This window comes from Spermophilus citellus, assembly GCF_964194105.1.
Source record: "Spermophilus citellus genome assembly, chromosome: 3".
Taxonomy (NCBI): Eukaryota; Metazoa; Chordata; class Mammalia; order Rodentia; family Sciuridae; genus Spermophilus; species Spermophilus citellus.
Window position 1 is genome coordinate 128,446,554 of NC_138184.1, and position 20,628 is coordinate 128,467,181.

General features: G+C 41.1%; 1 protein-coding gene across 2 annotated transcripts in view; it reads right to left on the reverse strand.

The window, feature by feature from the left end:
- OGDH (oxoglutarate dehydrogenase) overlaps positions 1 to 20,628 on the reverse strand; it is a 69,242-nt gene that overhangs the window by 24,248 nt on the left and 24,366 nt on the right. Inside the window, exons 4-9 of one of the 2 annotated variants that reach the window (XM_081283937.1) lie at positions 17,415 to 17,459; positions 8,207 to 8,322; positions 4,935 to 5,089; positions 4,548 to 4,694; positions 3,944 to 4,034; positions 3,400 to 3,579 (exon numbers count right to left, since the gene is read on the reverse strand). In XM_081283937.1, coding sequence (XP_081140063.1) covers positions 3,400 to 3,579; positions 3,944 to 4,034; positions 4,548 to 4,694; positions 4,935 to 5,089; positions 8,207 to 8,322; positions 17,415 to 17,459 — 734 coding nt within the window. The remainder of the gene's footprint in view (positions 1 to 3,399; positions 3,580 to 3,943; positions 4,035 to 4,547; positions 4,695 to 4,934; positions 5,090 to 8,206; positions 8,323 to 17,414; positions 17,460 to 20,628) is intronic. The other variant, XM_081283938.1, reaches the window with a different exon arrangement.

Here is a 20,628-nt window from a genome sequence, read left to right on the forward strand (position 1 = left end):
CAGGTGGAAAGATTGCCTGACTTGAAGGAACTGGGCAAGCATATTCAAATTCTACAAGATACAGTTGGAGGCTGCCAACTAGAGGCAGAATTCCTGTTTTGGAACTTCAGTCTTTCTTCACAGACTATGAGCTGAGCAGATAAGGCCCACCCACATTGTGGAGAATCATCTGCTTTACTCAAAGTCTGCTGATTTAAATGTGAATCTTGGGCTGGGGATGTAGCTCAGTGGTATAGTGCTTGCCTAGCATGCTTGAGGCATTGAGTTCAGCTCCTAGCATTGTGGTGGTGGGGGGAAGTGATGGGTGTCTGGACAATAGGTGACACATGACACTGCCCCCTCACACCCTCTCATGTTGTGTCTCTGCCTATGGGCCTATGCCTCTAGAGTTTCCATCACTACCCTGGTCATCAGCACTCTGCCAAGTTCTCCTTGCCAGGAAGGGAAGGTCCATTATTTGATTACCAGGGAAAAAATCTAGAAATTTTTTAAGCAAAATGGCATATGTTCTATGTTTTGGTGGAGGTAGTGGATGGTCACAAGATAGTTGGACAATGCACATAGTGTCCGGTTTGCTCAAGGTGCCCTTGAGAGTGTATAGCTTTGTCACAATGTCCAGATTGTTCTTGTTGAAAGTAAAAGCAGCTGGTATTAAATTTCACTTGCTCCTGATTCCCAAGAGTGCTGTTTCCTCCTGCAGATATTTTTCTGTATAAACTCCATCTCTGCTGACGAGGGTACCTGAGGTCAGTCTCCTTCACATGATGTTCTACCATGCAGCAGCAACCAACCAGAATCACCCTGTACACAGGTGAGGACTCTCCTTGGGTCTAGAGGCCTGACTTATACTTCTGGATTCTCCTTTTGCATAGATCACACCATTGCACTAAAGACATGCTTCCATGGACACACATCCCAAAATTCACATTAGTACTGGGAGTCAAATCAGGTGAGTTTCACAATAGTGCACAAGGTTATGAAACAATCTAGGCCCCATTTACATGAAGTATGTAATTTTTCACAACACTGAGGGTTATATAATACACACACTAGTTTCCTGAGTTGTGAATTGAACAGAAATTGAATTATTAGTAGCAGGGAGAATAGGCAGGAGGATGAGACTTCTGTTGATGCTACTGAGGACATGCAAGGGTTTGGGACAAGGTGGACACAACTCAGAAGAAAAGCTGGGGCCAACTACATTGAGGTCAGACAAAACATGCATATAGACAGTACCACATCCTAAAACACAGGCATTGATAGCTCAGACTTGGATACATGTAGGTGTGCAACCGAATGGGGGCTAGCTATCCTCCTTGTTCTGACATCACAAAAGGACCAATTACTGTGACCACAGATAGCAATTTTAAATATCAGTTGTCACTTTTTCTGTTATTTGATTCCTTTTCAAGATATCTCTAGCACACAAAGCTTTTTGCAAACTTGTCCCACTATTCAGCATGCTAGCAAGGTCATGGAAATGACACTGGTCACCCCAACGCTGGTCTGCCATGCTAATTTCTCCTGGGACCAGCCCCTACCAGACATCCCAGTGTTGTAAAGTGGATGTGGGGGCTGCATGTCTCTCAACAGAGCTGAGGCCTCTCTGTCTCCATGTTCCTGTGGCTTCAACCAGACCATGAGTAACCTTGAGCCTGAAGCCATAGAATAATCTCTGGGTTCCTGTGACAGCAAATATCATCAATGAGTAATTGCTTCTAGCTCTCAAAATCACCTCATCCTGCTCTACCTCCATTCTTTAAGCTTCCAAGCTTAACATTAATAGATTTACAGTATTTTAAATTGCAGAACCCTAGGAAACTAATCCTTGGTTTCACTCTATCAAAAGGCCTGTCCTCCCTCCTAGGCACCTTAACTGACCTGCTGCTCTGGTCCAATCTACCCCCCACCTCTGCTTGCACTTCTCATTTCAACAGAACATTCTTCCCTTCCCACCTATTTAAATTCTGCCATTGCTTCAACTAAACAGGACAAACACCTGTTCTATCAATAAGGAATCTGACTGCCTTTTATTCCTTACCCAACTAGAGTCCACTGCTATTACTCATCTTCTTAAGTTCTTTACAGTTATTCTGCAGTTTTGTTTCACATTGCATTTTTTTATCTTCCAGCATTAATTTCTTATATATATTTGATTAAAAAAGCAATATTAAAATTATGAACACTTTTTAAAATATAGAAAGGTATATATGAGAAAGTAAAAACCCCATTATCCTACTACCCAAGAGCAAGTAGATTCATGTATGTGTGTTTCCGTGTGTGTACAGGTAGGTGCATGCTCACATTGCATTCTTCTATTAGCTTCTTGATACATATTCTTTTTCTAAAAATACAAGAGATCCTTGAGAGCACGTTGGTGGTACTACTTCACATATCCATAAGAAAGCACACAGTAGATATTACAAATATTTGATTTTTCTGATTATTTGATATTTTGGTTGGGATCTTAAGGTTTCCCAAAAGCTCATGTATTGAAGACTTGGTTCCCAGCTGAAGGTACTATGGGGAAATAGTGGAAACTTCAGGAGTGGTAGGTACCTAGTTAGAAGAAGCAGGTCAGTGCAGGAGTGCCCTTGAAGGGTATGTTGGGATCCTTTTTTTCCTAGCTGCCATGATGTGACAGCTTTCCTTTGCCACGTGCTTCCCACCATGCTGTCTACCTTGTGTGGTGATGGATTGAACTCACGAGCCAAAATAAACTATGCTTCTTTACGAGTTGTATATCTCAGGTATTTCTGTCACAGCAACAGAGAGTTGTCTAACACACTTGGTTTTCAGATCATCATTTAAATAATAAGAACTATACAATTTGTTACAAATAAGAATTTTATCCTGAGTTTAAATAAGGGCAAACAGTTGCCTATGGAGGGATTCAACAAGAGCAGGCTGGCCAGCCAACATTCAGTATTCATTGTCACCCATGGGAAATGCCAAGGCAGGACCCCACCTGTCCTTAGAGCTATATCCACCTCCAATGTTGTATGGAGCACTCTCTGATATCTGTCAGTCCTACACTTTCTCCTTTAGGTTCACCCACACATTTTCCTTTCAAAGACTTTTCTTTTCAGTGAAAATGCCTTTTTCCATCTATGGTAACTAACACTGACTCCTCTAGACATGGCGAAGACATAAGCCAACTTCTTGTCTAGTTCTGACTTGGGAGAAAGTATATCTATAGTAGAACTGCTTTATTTACTACTGTTACTCTTTTTTAAAAAATTGGTTTATAGTATTTTTAAATTCCAGAAACTTGTGTTTCCTGGAGACGGGGCATGTGTGAGACATGTCCAGGTCTCTAGCTACAGTGGTGAGCGGAGCTGTGTGTATAATGTCGGGCTCAAGGGACATGCCTCTTAGGTCTTGGGGGGAGGGGCTCACCTTTTTCCCTTCAGTGTCTCCACAGTAGAACTGCTCAGCTTTGGTCTTGCCCATGACCACAGGGTCAGCAGCCTCCAGATGGGAAGGGTTTGCCACCAGGGACAGGGTGATATTTCGGTCAGTCACCCGATTGATCCTGCGGTGATACATGCCCAGGTGATACTTCATGTCTCCGGAACCCTGACAATGCAAACAATAAATAAGTCTGATGCTGGCCAGGAGATGGTCACTTGTCATGATAGACCTTCAGATGGATTTCTACAACCTGGACCCTACTATGGGAGAATGAGGCAGCCTTTTCCCAAGATTATCCCACCTAGGGCACAAGGAGAGGGCCCCCCAATCAGAGGGGATGTTCTCAGCCTCAGGAAGAGGAGTGTGGGGCTGCCCAGGGCTGGGGTGGGGTGGCAGCATTGCCTTCCAATGAGGAAGGCAAACTGCAAATGATTCCAAAGAGCTACGATTCCACTAAGCCTGAGAAACCACTGGAGCTAGGAGATCCCATGGATACCATGCTGGATGTGTTGATATGTGGGAATCTCACCTCATCTGCTGCCTCCAGCTTTGAATCGAACTGACAAAAAATCTGCTCCAACTCCTTCCTGATGACATTTGCAAGCACGTTCAGCCGTCCCCTGGCACACAGGGCAATGTGAGTACATCCTTAGGACACAGCTACTCCACCCCCTCTTTTCACCCAGCACCAGGCACTTCCTTGGTTTGCAGCCCAAGAATAGTTGTGATCCAGAGCCAATATGGGAACTAAGCCCCTGGCCTCTAGGCATGCAAGGTCACTCTACATGGGCAGCAGAAAGTATATAAATGCCTCTGGCCTCTGGCCACATTCCCCTCTATCCTCACATTAGAGAGCAGTCTTTTCTTCAAGCTAGACCCTGCCAAAGGCACTGGGGTTTAACTTTTATAAAATTCAACACAAAGCCAAACATCAGTCTGAACCACATGTGGCCTTGGCTGTGAGAGTGACTTTCTAGTTACACTGACACAGGGGTGCAAGAACCCTACAGACCAAGACACTCTCATGTATCCCATGCATCCTCAGCTCACTGACAAGCACTTGAGGAGGAAGCAGCTGCTCACTTAGGGTCCCCACTTCTGTGCCTCCAACATACCACAGAGCCCAGAGGTACCTGTGTGGCATTCCCATTATTACATAGTCCACTCCATTCTCACTCGACTTGTCGATGATGGTCTTGAGGGCGGGGATCAGCACTTCACAGCCCTCTAGACCAAAGCGCTTCTCTGAAGACCACTTCCGGTGCAAGAATTCCTCAAACCTGGACAGGGAACCAAGCACCTTGAAGAGCAATGTCCCCAGGGTCAGTCCCAAAGTCACATTTTCCTAAATAATCAGAAAGTCCTTCAGAAGCCAATTATACTTGTCTGGATTTCCTTTCATGTACATGCAGCTGTGGCTACCACCCCCACATCTGCCCACCCTGGTGGAAAGGCCCACAAAGGCCCACACCCCACAGATGGGCCATAGATACCCTGAGAGCTTATGCTCTATACCATACCTTGTGGACCGTACAAGCCTGGCCAGCAGGGTCCGTTTCTCCTCATTGGTGAACTGCATGATTCCAGGGGTCTCAAACTTCTGTCTGATCCACTGGCATTGCTCTAAGTCATTAATGAACATGAATTCCACTCCAATGTGCTGGCAGTAGGCCATCTGTCCCCCCACCACAAACAAGGGATACACAGTCATTAATGAACATGAACTGTATACCACTGTGCTGACTAGGTCATTTGTGTACCCTCCTATGCCCCAGCAAAGGCATGTTTAACCAAGCACATAGCTGGATGATGAGTACCAACTGCCCACTCACCCAGAAAGCCGGGGAGGAGCTGGTGTGATCAAGAAGGCAAAGGTAGAGTGGGTACAGTTATTGAGCAGCAAAGCAAACAGGCCCTAATATGGCCAGAGAGACTTTACAGAAAACCCATCCCTCCTGGGTGTCTTCACAATAGCCATTATGGCCCTAGCACTGAGAGTCCCAACTTTTGGGTCAGTGGCTCACAGCTGTGACCCTATTTGGTCAGTGGCTCAGTGGTAGATCGCTCGCCTAGCATAGGCGGGGTGCTAGATTCAATCCTCAGCACCACATTAAAAAAATAATAAAGGTATTGTGTCCAGCTACAATTAAAAAACAAAATATTTAAAAACAACAACACAGAATCATATTTAGGGCATTGCTCAAGCCCCTACTTTCTTTCTTTCAACAGGCATGATTTCCATTACTGAACAATTAAAAGCTCAGAGGAAACTGCTGTTTAAAATCTTTAGCTGAGTGCAGTGGCAAACACCTGTAATCCGAGCTATTAGGGAAGCTGATGCAGGAGGATTACAAGTTGAAGGCTAACCTTAGCAACTTTGCAAGTCCCTATCTCAAAATAAAAAAAGAAAAAGGGTAGGGGTATAGCTCAGTGGTAGTCATGGCTGGGGTTCAATTCCCAGTGCTGTGCAAAGGAAAAACAAAACAAAAGAACACACACCTCTAGAAATTGTTTTCTCTTTGATGTTATCAGCACCTCTTTTCTTAACTTAGAAAAGATTCTAGCCAGTGGATCATGTGTTTTTCAATGTCTTTGACTTAATACTCTGGAGTCAAGGGTGGCGAGTGCTGGGCACTAATTCTTACTTTTACTCTCAAGTTAGACAAATCTAGGAAGCCAAGAAGTAGCACTTCCTCTAATTTTTTTCAAAAGTTGCAAGATGACCAAAGATTATATCACAACCTAACATACACACACACACACCCACACACACACGCGCGCGCGCGCACACACGCGCACACGCACTCTCATATCAATGTAAGTGAAGCATCACCATCAGGCAAGGTGGTGAGGGGTTTATGCACATGTCCATATTCTATGCTGAGTGTACTCTGGGGACAATATTTGCTGTGGACTGGACCTTCTGGAGTTCAGGTTGAAATGTCCCAGACAGGAAAAAGCTTAACACCAGAGTTCTGTTCATCAGCTGTGCAGAAAGGAAGGCATCCTTTGAACATGCTGTTTGATCTCTACTCCTTCATACTATGGAATCAGAACTACTCAGGACTCAGGATACAGTGGAAGTTGACTATAGGGGATTTTACAACCTCCCATCCCTGATTATGCTCTTGGGAAGGAAGGTGTTGAGGGGCCTTGGAAGGAAATGGAGACACTATGGCTTGTTCTGGGATATAGCTTTCCAACCACAGAGCATACCTAAGGAGCAGATGCTGAGCTTCTTATTCAGACTCCTGGGAAGAGAAGGGAACTCTTGGTGTAGATGGTTATCATCTGACTGCTGTCCTGAGAGGACCAGATCAACAGGAACAACAACAGGGAATAGGGTGGGACATGTGTGCATCCAAGGTACTAGGGGGCAGGGTCATTTGGAGGATGACTGGTCAGTATGGGGCACTATCTGTGGGGACTAGGTGACAGGAGAACTTCCAGATCAGCAATAATGTGAACTACACACTGCTTAATAAACAACTTAAAAACCTTAGTAATTTAAGCTTTCCTGGTAGAAACAAATGGAATGAATTTTTCTATTTTATTTGACCCAATATATTAAACATATTATCTTTTTAATACTGAAAAAATTATTCAGATATTTTGCACCTTCCAAGTACTCAATAGTTATAAGTGGCTTGTGACTCCCAAGCTGAACAGGACAGGACCAGAGTGTAAGGTCAGTGCAGTGATGGTAGTACCAGTCAATGGGAGGACTCGAAGTCAGTTCACCTCAGCTGAGCCTTACACTTTCCCTCCATTGACCACTCTTTCTGGATGACTACTCCCTCCTGATGCTGGCACTGAAGTATGGTTTCTACCTCTTCCTCTCCTACAAGCTGAGAAGTGAATGAAGCAGCTCTAAGCTACTTGTACAGTTGTAAAAGGCTTGTCACAAACTATAGAAAGTGCCTCATGTGACATTCAGATCTTTTCTACCCAGTGTGGAACCACTGATTAGAATTTTAAATCAAGCCTCACTAGCTAGAGTCTGGGTTAATATCTGGAGTGGAAGAATTCTGGCAGAGGGGACCCTGGCTGATTCTACAGAAGCCCCTCAGGGAGTGGGCTGGCAAGTGTGACTCAAACTGGAGTGTTAAGGACATCAGGTGCCACCAATGGGTTCACAACGATAAACACCAGGGGCAGCACTAAGTAATAGTTATGGCTAACACTAGGCAATGCGGGCCTCTCATACAATCCATTCTCCCCTCTGAAATGGGCACAGCAGTCACCCTTTTACAGATGACAGTGGCAACCACTAGCCAAGGTGGGAAGAATAGGACACAGGCAGCCTGATACCAGAGCCAGACTCTTAGCTGCTGTCTATAATGTGCATGTAAAGGTGTCCCTTGAGGAGGCAGAATACCAACAAAGTCCAGAAAGAAGCGGGGTGGGGGAACAGAGAAATAGAGGGAGTGAGCAGAAAATGAATAGTCATCAACAACTCTCCTGGGACCAGTGATTATGGGAAGTGATCTCTGCTCCAAGCCTGTTTCTTGGGTGGACAGGACTCTCTAGGAAGTACTGCATGTCTGAAATAAACTCCTATTGGAATTTGTAAATACAGGGCTTCTTTTTTTTTTCCTCTATGGCTAATCAAAACAAACAAACAAAACCATTGGGTTTCTATCTATGAAATAGTAAAAAATAGTTGCCTTTTACCTCACAGTTTTTAAAAATATGGAACCAGGGAAAGGGAAACTAGTCTTGAGGGCACCCAACCAATGCAGGCTCTTAGCAAGTCTGCTATATTCTCCTAAAAACTGTATGGTGTTCTTACCTCCAGTCGACGGATGATCTCCCGCAGAGGAAGTGCTGACTCCTGTCCCCCGATGAAAGTAGTAGTGGGTAAGTGGAAGACCTTGTCGAGGTCAGACTCATCCAGGCCATAGAACCCTGCAGATGATGAGGGACAAGGCACAGCCATGCAGGGACCACAGTTTACATAGAAAGGGGAAGGGATGCCCCAGGGGAGCAAAAAGAGAAAAAAAAAACTTAAAAACCCTGATATACATGAAAGTAAGTAATATTTTACAGCCAGAAACAGAAACTTTAGCAGTAAGTGGGAGCTGAGACTACTACTGGGTGTCACAGGTAAACCAGAATAAAGCTCCTATTATTCATGTATTAGTCCAATTATTTATAATTAGTGTACCAATTATTTATAATTCAAGATAAATTTATTTCAAAGTCCCCAAAATAAAAACCAGTTTTGAGAGTGGGAACAGAGAGCCATGAGAAGGCATTGAGAAAGTCAATCAAAAAGCAGAATTAAGAAGGGAATTAAAGTAGGAAATGAGGAATTGATACAGAACAGCACATCATATATGAGTTACATAACAATAATATGTGTGTATGGTGAGAGAAAGAGCTGGGGAACTAAGAAATGGGGGAGAAACAGTCACCCAGGGGCCGAGCAGCCTATGGAAGAACTGCCAGTCATAGCCACACAAGGCATCAGAAAAGGGGTAAACAGCCCCCACCAGACTTAAATATGGGCCTCTTCCTGGAATTCCCAAACTGAAATCCTAAAGATGCTCTGCAGAATGTGTTCATAAACACAGGCATACCCTTTCTCTCCCAGTCCAATCACTCTGCAAAACTCACTAATGTTCACTAGAGTACTCTCTATAGGGAAGATGCCTCCTCATCCAAAAGCATTTTTTTTCCTGCTAGAAAGCAACAATAAAAGGGCTCTATTTTTGGCATTCCATGCTTGTTTCATCATTATTGAGAGAGACTGTAAAATGGTACCAAAGGTTCTTTTTCCAATTTGACATCTACTCTGAAATAATCTATTGACTAGAAAAGGGCAAGAACACACTATAAGAGTTACAAGCACTTGCATACCTCACATCAGCACTTTATGAGGCTCTGGAAATGAAAACTGAACCTGAAAACAAGGACTCTGCAGAGTCTCCAACTACTAAATGGATGAGATGAAATATTCTGTCTCTTGGCCAAATTAAGTGTAAATAAGAGTTGCTGTGAAACAAACATCCACAACTATGGACATGAATTTTTGGGATCAAGTCCAGGTCACCACACATGCTGGGCAAATGCTCTACCACTGAGTTACATAACCCAGCCCTTTTTTTAAATTTTGAGACAGGGCCTTGCCAAGTTGCCCAGGCTGCCCTCAAACTTGCAATCCTCCTGCTTAGGTCTCCTGAATAGCTGGGAATACAGATGGACACCACCAAGCCCAGCTTTAGGGTAGGTGTTAAGTCCTAAAAGCAAGCTCTTTTTTGAGTGTTTTCCCCCCCTTTATTAAAACAAAAGCCAATCTACTTTTTTTAACCTGGAGAATAGTGATGATAGAAATGGCTTAGTTAAGTCTATCCACCTGCTTCCTCCTGTTAACTCTACCAACAATAAGGACATAACAATCACTGTGCCTGAGTGAAACAAACACCTCTCACCACTTAATAGCCCAGCTTGCAAGTAATAGTCTCATGGTATTTATGGAGGAAAAACAAAATTATTTTTGAGAAACTTCTAGCTGATGAAAAAACTCAGGCCAGGGAATAGAGTATCAAAGCAGTGTTTTCTGTTTTGCTTTCCTGGGATTTGAACCCAGGGCCTTACTCACGCTAGGCAAGCACTCTATTACTGAGCTACATCCCAACCCCTTTTTGTTTTATTTTGAAATAGGGTCTTGAGAAGTTCCTGAGGCTGACCTTGAATTTGCATCCAGCCTTCCTCAGTCTCCAGTAATCCCCTAGTTGGGATTACAGACATGCCCCATTGCACCCAGCTAAACTAGAGCATAGTTTGTTTAGAAAATAACTGGATTGCAAAATTAACCAGTCAAGTCCATGCCCCTGGGTGAGAACTGCATATTTATTGCACTCTCACAACATAAAGCAATGATAAAGGGGACTCAGCAAATGACAATCTTCTACTTTTAACACTCTGAATTCACAGTTTCTGGGCTGTGTAATGAGCTTCAGAACCACTGGCTCCATTTCTAGTGCTTCAGCCATTTGAGAAATCAAACCTACAAATGGCTGCTTTGGGAAGGTAGAGGTGACATATTTTTCCCTATCCCCCCCTTAAGTATAATTCAAAACCCTGGACATTACATGCAAAACAAACTTAATCCCTTGACAGGTAGAAAAGGGCAAAACAGCTAGGGAAGTCCCTGGGTTTCCTTCTGCTCCAATATCCCAGATTTGAAGCAGAAGAACCAGCATCTCAGAAATTCTCAGACGTACAAATAACCAACACCCAAAAAAGTTGCTCTCTATCCAAAAGGCCAGGAGTGGGACAGCCTAGCAATACAAAAACCTTTTAGACAATTACTGCTCTTCATCAGCCAAAACCCCTCAGAAAACACTATGGTCCTACTGCTACACTCACGAGGCTCTTATGAGCCCAACCTCCAACCTTTACCTCGGGGTTTAAAAAATGGTCCACGAGGTAGTCCACATTTCCTCCCTGGGAGATAATGCAGCAGCTCCAAGCTTACCTACAGGAACAAGATAGTGCCTCCTTTCTCTCCCAGCAGAACAATATCCAGAGGAGGTCTGCTACTAACAGAAGATTTATATATAAGATTCTAATGCTTATAATTCCAGAAATATCCTAGTTTCAACTTTAAAAAAATCACAAGAGGAATCAGGAATATCTCGGATTGAATGAGAAATGATAACCTACAGACATATCATGATGATGAAGATATTAGAATTACCTAAGATTTTAATGGAGCCATCATAAAATGATTTCTATGAGCACTTTCAAACATAACAGTGACAAAAAGATACTGAGTCACAAAACAAAGTCAGGAAAAATTTCAGCTTTGTAAAAAACAACACTAGAGAAGTTCAACAGAAGAATCAAGGGTTAGAGAACAGTGAATGTGAAGTAGGAGGAATAGAAACTAATGAATACAAAGAAAACAAAAAGTGAACAGAGCCTCAAAGATATGTGACACACTAATAAAAAAAAACTGCATACACATATGGATCAAATTCTAGAAGAAAAAGAAAGGGTGGCTAAAAAGGTACATGGAAACTTGCTAGAACAGCAAGCTTAAATCCATGGATTTAAGAAACTGAGTGAATTCATAGGATAATCCCCCCCAAATGCATGCCAAAACACAACATAGTTAAAATATCTGAAAATTAAAAACAAAGAAAAACTCTTGATAGCAGCCATCATAAATAAAGTGACACCTTAACTATAAGAAAAAGCCATTTTGAATGACAGAAAACCTTGGAACATAAAAGGAAGTGGCATCCTTTCCCCCCTTTTTTGGGTAGTACTCGAGATTGAACCCAGTGCCTTTGTACATGCTAAGTACATCTTCTATCACTGAGCTATACAACCTGCCCCAAAACATGTTATTTTTAAAGCGACAGTCTTTTTTTTTTTATTGTTGGTCATTCAAAACATTACATAGTTCTTAATATATCATATTTCACAGTTTGATTCAAGTGGGTTATGAACTCCCATTTTTACCCCGTATACAGATTGCTGTGTCACATCAGTTACACTTCCATTGATTTACATATTGCCATTCTAGTGTCTGATGTATTCTGCTGTCTATCCTATTCTCTACTATCCACCCTCCCCTCCCCTCCCCTCCCCTCCCCATCTCTCTCTCTACCCCCTCTACTGTAAATCATTTCTTCCACTTGTATTATTCTTCTCTTACCCCTCATTTCCTCTTATATGTAATTTTGTAAAACCCTGAGGATCACCTTCCATTTCCATGCGATTTCCCTTCTCACTCCCTTTCCCTCCCACCTCTCATCCCTGTTTAATGTTAATCTTCTTCTCAAGCTCTTCGTCCCTACCTTGTCCTTGGTTACTCCCCTTATATCAAAGCAGTCATTTGGCATTTGTTTTTTAAGGATTGGCTAGCTTCACTTAGCATAATCTGCTCTAATGCCATCCATTTCCCTCCAAATTCTATGATTTTGTCATTTTTTAATGCAGAGTAATACTCCATTGTGTATAAATGCCACATTTTTTTAATCCATTCATCTATTGAAGGGCATCTAGGTTGGTTCCACAATCTTGCTATCGTGAATTGTGCTGCTATGAACATCGATGTAGCAGTGTCCCTGTAGCATGCTCTTATTAGGTTAAAGCGACAGTCTTACCGATAGCATGTGATTGGGTCATATAGTTTTTAAATCTACTCTTCTAATAAATATTAATTAGTATATATTTAGACTATCTATCTATCTATCTATTTATTTTGGTGGTAGTGCTGGGGATTGAACCCAGGGCTTTGTGCATATGAGGCAAGCACTCTATGACTGCGCTATATCCCCAGCCCTGCCATTTTATTTTTGTTCTCTGTTCCATTTTTCATTTCTATGTGTTTCTCCCCTACCTTCCTGTGGGCCAAACATCTTTTTCATTTTCATTTATCTACAGTGTTTCTTTTTTCACATACTAGAGGTTGAATCCAGTGCCTTATAGATGCTAAGCACATGCTCTATCACTGAGTTATACCACCAACCTCAACATTTTATTTATTTTTAAACACAGACTCCACACATTTTATTTATTTATTTTTCTAAATGGTGCCAGAATTGAACCCAGTGCCTCAGACATACTAGGCTAGGCAAGCACTCCACCACTGAGCCACAACCCCAGCCCAGCAACACATTATTTTTTAAAAATATTTTTTAGTTGTAGTTGAACACGATAGATACTTTTATTTATTTATTTATTTTTATGTGTTACTGAGGTCCTTGCATGTGCTAGGTGAGCACTCTACCACTAAGCCACAACCCCAGCCCCTCAGCACGTTATTTTTAAAGTGATTATCTTAAAATAGTGACCGACTGTCTTATTTATGGTTGGATCATATATTTTTAAAATCTACTCACATATATTTGCCTTCTAATTAATGCATTTAGATGATTTATATTTAATATAGTTGATACTATGTTGGGACTTAAGTATGCCATTTTATTTTTAATTCTTTGTTCCATTTTTCATTTCTCTGTTTTTCCCCCTGCCTTCATGTAGGTGGGTTAAACATTTATTTGTTTTTTGGTTTTGGTACCAGGGATTGAACTCAGGAGTGCTTTACCTCTAAATCACATTCCCAGCACTTTTGATTTCGAGACAGCTTCCCTAACTTGATGAGGCTGGTTTTGATGTAGAATCCTCCTGCCTTAGCCTCCTGAGCTGCTGTGATTACAGGCATGAGTGAATTAAATGTTTTTTAATAATTCCATTTTTATTTATGTATGGTGGGCTTTTTTCTTTTGTTTTCTTTGTAGTATTAGGGATTAAATCCAGAGACTTGCACATTCTAGGAAAGTACTCTACCATCTTCAGCTCTTTTTACTTTATTTTGAGACAGGGTCTCTCTAAATTGCCCAGGTTGGCCTTGAACTTGCGATCCTCCTGTCTCAGTCTCCAGAGCACTTTTGGATCACAGGTGTGATCCAATAGCACACTTTTCAATAGCTGAAAGAAAATATCCAAAAACATCCTGCAGGAATGAAGAAGAAATCAAGAAATTCTTAGACGAAGGAAAATTAGGTCTGCCCTAAAAGAATGGTCAAAGGGAATTACTTAGAAAGAAAACAACAAATTGAATTGTAGAAAGGATTAAATACACATACACACACACAAAAAAAAAAAAAAAAAAAGAAAAGAAAGAAAAAAAAATGTGGGTAAATACAAAGATGGCTCCTTTTCTTATTGGGAGTGCTGAATTATGTCTGGTGGTTGAAGCAAATGTACAACAGTCTGGTGTGACCTAAAAGCATGCATAAGAAATATTTAAGGAAATATTATATTACAAATTGTGAAGGATAAAAAACTACATAATCTGAGCTGGTAAAATTAACATCAGTAGTTAGTGATAAGTTTTGTCTATGTAATGTAATACCCACGTGAACTAGAAAAGCTACAGAGATTTTTAAAAAACACTATCTGTAAATAAGTAGAAATAAAATTTTAAAAATACAGATATAAAAAGCCATAGGAATACAGGGAATAAAAACAAAAAATGAAAACCAACAAAAAGAAAATAAAGAATAAACTATTAAACAACTAAAGAAAATAAAGAATAGGGTTGGGGATGTGGCTCAAGTGGTAGCACGCTCGCCTGGCATGCATGAGGCACTGGGTTCAATCCTCAGCACCACATAAAAATAAAATAAAGATATTGTGTCTACCTAAAAAAAAAAAAAACAACTAAAAAATAAATACATAAAAAAGAAAGAAAACAAAGAATAAAACTGTATCAAATATGAGACAGTATGAAAATAAAAGGGTGGACAAAATATACTATGTAAACCTTAATGAAATGAAAGAACAACAATTAATGTCTGATAAAAATTACTAGAGACACAGAAGACATCACATTATGAAAAAAGATCAATCTAACAAGAAGACACAGCAATCCCAATGTGTATATATCAATTAAGAGAGCTATAAAATATGTGAACCAAAAACTAATAGGACTGAAAGGAGAAACAGACAAACCCACGTTTATAGTTGAAGATTTCAATACCTCTCTCAACCAATGTTTAAAAAACCTATACAGAAAGGCAGCAAGGATATAGATGAACTCAATAACTATCAACCAACAAGTTTTAACTGACAACTGGGTGGGGGAGCACAACCCAGCTACTCAGGAGGCTAAGGCAGGAGGATCGCAAGTTTGAGACCAGTCTGGGCAACTTAGCAAGACCCTGTCTCAAAATTAAATAAAAAATGCTGGTGATCTAGCTCAGTGGCAGAATACTTGCTTAGCATGCCTGAGGCCCTGTGTTTAATATCCAGTACTGCTGCCCACCTCCACCCCACTGCAAAAAAAGACTTAAAACAAACCTGACATTTATTTGTTAATGCTGGGAATCAAACCCAGGGTGTCATGCACAATAGGCAAGTGCTATATCATTGAGCTATACCCCCAACTAACAATAACATTCAAGTTGCCATGGAATATATGACAAAAGTTTTATACTGGATCAAACAAACAAATGTGGTAGAACTGAAATCATACAGGGTACATTCTCCAACCATAATGAAATCAAACTAGAAATTTAATAACAGATGACCAAAAAAATCCCCAAACACTTAGATACTAAAGAACAAACCTCTAAATAACCCAAGGGTCAAATAAGAAGTACCAAGGGATACAAACTAGAAACAAACAAAGAGCATAAATCAATGAAATTGAAGAACAAAGCAACACAGAAGCACAAAATGATACCAAGTACAAGTTCTCTGAAAATAACAAATTCCTTACAAGACTGACAGAAAAAGATACAATTCACTAATATAAGGAATGAAAGAGGATGTGACCACAGACTCCCAAGATATCAACAGCCCTATGACTAAAAATGAAATATAATTCATAAATAAAAAGCTCCCGAAAAAGTAATTTCTAAGTCCAGATGGTTTTGCTGGAAAATTCATATATTCAAAGACATAACACCAATTCTATACAATATCTTCCAGGAAACAAGGAACACTTCTCAACTTCTCCTAAATGGATCAGTAAGTTTAACACAATTCCTATCAAAATGTGGGCAAGTTTTTAAGCAGACACTTATTCTAAAATTTACATAGAAAGGGAACAGCCCTAGGCTAGCCAAAACAACTTTGAAAATGGAAAATAAAATTCAGCAGCTATGATAATTGAGACAGTGTGATACCATGGAAAGATAGATACAAGAGTAAGAGAAAATAGAAAACCCAGAAATAGATCCATATGAGTCCTACTGATTTCTGACAAAGATACAAAAATAACTCGATGAAAAATATTTGGTATCTAGGGCTAAGAGACTTGACAACAAAAGCACCATACCTAACCTGGATGTCAAAGTTAAACATTTTTGCTCTGCAAAAGACTTTATTAGCCAAAGAGTGGAAACAATCAAGAGGTCTTTCTGTGGGTGAAGAGTTAAAAGTTAACTGCATTACATTCATTCAATGGAATTCCACTCAGCAGCAAAAAGGAACAAACCATGATACACATCAATCTGAGGGTATCGTTAGAAAAGTACACTGACTGAAAAATGCCAATCCCAAAAGGTTACATACCGTGTTTCCATTTGTATGGCATCTGAAAATGACGGAATTACGGAAATGGAGAACACAATAGTGGTTGCTACCGGTAAAGCATGGTGTGTAGGGTGGAAAGGAAGGGATCTGCGGTGTCCTGCCGCAATGTGTGCTGCAGTTTTACAAGCTAGCACCACTGAGTGCACCAAACTGGCTAAAGCACATAAGATCATTCTTTTATTTCTTAGAACTGCACATGAATCTATAATTATCTCAAAATAAAAAGCTGAATTTAAAAATAGCATCTCACAGATATATGTCTAAGACAGAAGAAAAAGAGAACATCTTAAGGGAAGCCAAGAGTGGAAGGAAGAAACTGGACACAGGTTGGGGGGAGGGTAGGTGGGAGGAGATGACAGCAGGCAAATGGCCCCAGCACTTCAACTCTGGATTCCTCAAGGGTGTTCTGCCCAGAACCAAGGAGGTCATATGAAAAGAGTTCCTAGAAAGTTTTTATTAATACTTTTCTTGTCCTTCAAACATGGAACATTTTGGAAATCTTGTCTAAAATGCCCAGAAAACAGAATCTGGAAGAATCCAGGGTCAGCCAAAGCCACAATACACAATGTGGAGGACGGCACAAGCCACCATGCAGAGCTGATATAGCCTCAGGTTCCCAGCTGGCTGCAGCAGGAGCTAAAGGTGAACTATGCCGAAGATGGAAGCTTACAGTGAAGCAATGAAGAAATGCAAGTCTAGATGAAGGATGCTCTTCAAAACACAAATTGAACAGAAATAAATGACACCAGATACATAGCTCCACTTATTGGTTAATAACTAAATAAAGGGGGGATAAAAGGTATTTCCAAACAATAAACTTTAAAATGCTAATAGAAGTTGTGTCAACTTTCCCCAAATGACATGCTAGGAAAAGTTGCACATCCTATTCAAATGAAGTCCTGAACTCCAGAAAGGTGAAAGGCTCATTATTTTCATACCTCCTACTGTTAGCATTCGAAGTCGTTCCTTGAAAACTGCAAGATCTGAGAGGCAGAGTGGGGTAGCATGGGTGAGCGCAGAAGGAAAAAGACAGGTGAAAGTTAGTTTAAAACCCAAACACCAAACCCTATACCATTATCACAGTTAACAGGTAGCATAGACACAGCCACATGGACACACACACTGAAGGAGACAAGGGTGGGTTATGTAGTCAGGGAATCAAACATTGAAAGTTGTTTTGGTAAATGTGGGACTTGTTCATAGAACAGCTGGAACAAGGTGAATTAGGAGGAGCAGCCCCTCCACTGACACTGGGAAGCCATCAGGCAGCGTCGTTTGATCTCCTCTCCTAGCCTGCAGAAGGTGCGAACACAGTGCTTTTCTGGGAAGTTACATACACTCCTGTTCTAGGCAACTGTGGGATGAAAAACGGAGGAAAAGAAAATGAAAAAGACTGATTTGTAGGGTAGCCATTTATAAGAACAGAATTCAGATAGCTGTCTAGACTCGAAACTTTAAGATTCTGAAAGATTCTAAAGAACAAAGTGAGTCCTTGGTCTTGCCTCACAAGATGGCAAAACTGGAATAGAGAAATTGGTAGTTGAGACTATCCTAAGAGTCCCAGATATACACAACTGGGCATAGCTGCACATTTTCTTTCTACCTGTGAGCTTTTCAGCACATTTCTACCCTTTCTATACCATTAGTGAAAATTAAGATATTTATCTAGATACATAAAACACCTGACCCACATCCTGGATCTGGTGGCTAAGGGTCAGGGTCAGGAAGGTAGGTGGTAATGGATGCATAGAAGGACTGATGGTTCAGCTCTGAGCCATGGTCACTGACACTGTGAATGCTCACGACCTTGGGCATGCAGAGAAACGTCAATTAAATGCTTCCTTTCACACTAGTAGTGAACAATAGTTGAAGAGTACAGGTGTATCAGAGCTGGAGGAGATGGAGCTGCTGAGGATGTAGTTATGGCAGTTCCAAATGAAGCACAGGGAAGTGAAGTTGGAAGCTAGTGTGACAAGGTTTACCAGTTCCTGGTGTCTAAGTCAAAGATCTTCTTAAACATTAGGAGTTGCTGAGTCCTTTGTCACTGTAATCCCAGCAACTCAGGAAGCTGAATTAGGACGACTGTCAAGTTTTGAAACCAGTGTAGGAAACTTAGAGATTGTCTCAAAAAAAAAAAAAAAAAAAATAGGGGCTGGGGAAATAGCTCAGTTGGTAGAGTGCTTGCCTCGCATGCACAAGAGCCCTGGGTTCAATCCCTACAAGGTGGGGAGGGGGATGTCTTCGTGGCCAGGACTCATTCACCCAAGGGGTACCACACCCATCATGCACTATGATTTCAACCCCCATGGGTATGATCTTAGCTTGGCCTGTCTCCCAAGGCACTGAGGAAAGCTCCCCTGGTACGCCTCATTAGTTCTCTAAGGCTGCACAGAAGAAGCAATGTTTGCTATATGAACTGCTATCACTTGAAATTATAAAGAACAACTTTATTTTTAGCTAATATTTTTTATCATCAAAGAGTAAACAAGAGAGCCCTAGAAGGTCAAGAGGATATATGTAAATGTTGTCATTTTTCAACAGACTGGTAATGACACAGGGGCAGAACTAATTCATCTAAGTAGCTAAAATTCTGCTTTATTTTTGAACTTTTAAGTTGACTTTTTAACTATTAATTCAAGTTCACTTTCTGAAACTGGGTGGGTATGGGATTACATAACTGTAATCCCAGCTATTCCAGAGGTTAAGGTAGGAGAATCAAGAGTTCAAGGCCAGCATGGGCAACACAGCAAGATTCCATCTCAAAAAGTTTAAAAGAAAAAAACCATTTCCTAAAACTGTTTTAGGAATTTATACACACTAATGTATCCAAGGGAAAAAGAGTCATTTTCCTCAGAAATATTTATAAAATTTGTTATCTGGGATTCTTGTTTAATAATGTCTGAATCTCACAGTAAAAGAAAACCTCAATTTTTTGACATTGCGAAAAATTACATAGAATTTGAATAGAAACCACAAATTATGGCATTTTTAAGTAGGAATTTAATTCAAATACTACACTTGACAAAGAAAACTCAAGGCAAGAGTTAATGGGAAGCCAGGCACGGTGGCACACGCCAGTAATCCCAGCAGCTGAGGAGGCTGAGGCAGGAGGATCATGAGTTCAAAGCCAGCCTCAGCAACAGGGAGGTGCTAAGCAACTCAGTGACACCCTGTCTCTAAATAAAATACAAAATAGGGTTTGGGATGTGGTTCAGTAGTTGAGTGCCCCTGAGTTCAATCCTCAGTAGCAAAAAAACAAAAAAAGAGTTAATGGGAATAAGACACCACCTGTTCCCATCTTAAACTGAGCAAGGAAGAGATGACTAGCATAGAATACAAACCCTAAGGCAACAGTGTGTAATCATGCCTACAAGTCAATCTGTTCCCAACAAGCAGTATCCTGCCAAAAATGGCAATGAACCCCTGGGACTCACGGTCTGGAAGTTTCCATTCCTAACACTCCAAGCTGGCATTTTGCAATATACTCTCATCTCTAATGTGGCACCCTGACCCATGATCCTTCATTAAGTCCAGCTGGCAAATTTCTCCCTATGAACCTTCTTACCAGACGACCTTGGGGTGCCCAATCCTTATCTCAACAGGGCCCACAGAGGATACAGGAGAAAAATCTACAGAATCTCACCCTGATTCGTGGGTGATGGAAAATGTGTAGTCAAGGCATCTCATATCAGAATGCAACCCTCTTTTCCAAGGGAAGTATGGTCCACAGTACAACCTGGCACAAATTAATAAGTTCTGTGTGCACACAATTATCTGATGGTGAATCCCGCTATCCTGCCCTGAGTCTGCTGAGGTTCTTGGAACTGTAAGAGTGACTGTTAACTCTCTGTTACTTTGGAGACTTGGGGAATTTCTGAGAAGTGAGGCTAGGTGCTGTGCCCTAAGTTAGCTTTCCCAGTTTTTTTCAAAATTGGTTTAAAAATGAAACTCAAAGAAATAAATTCCACCTAATTAAAAAAATTCAGGGTGGACACCGCCCTGTTTGCACCACCTTCCACTGGATGCTCAGCTAATCTAGGGGGCTTCTGAAGTGGCATCCTTCTCCTTTCTTCATCATGCATAACACGCTCCATGGGGGCATGAAGAACCACATTCAAAGGCAGTCTGTGATTGCTGTTCTGAGCCTCAGTC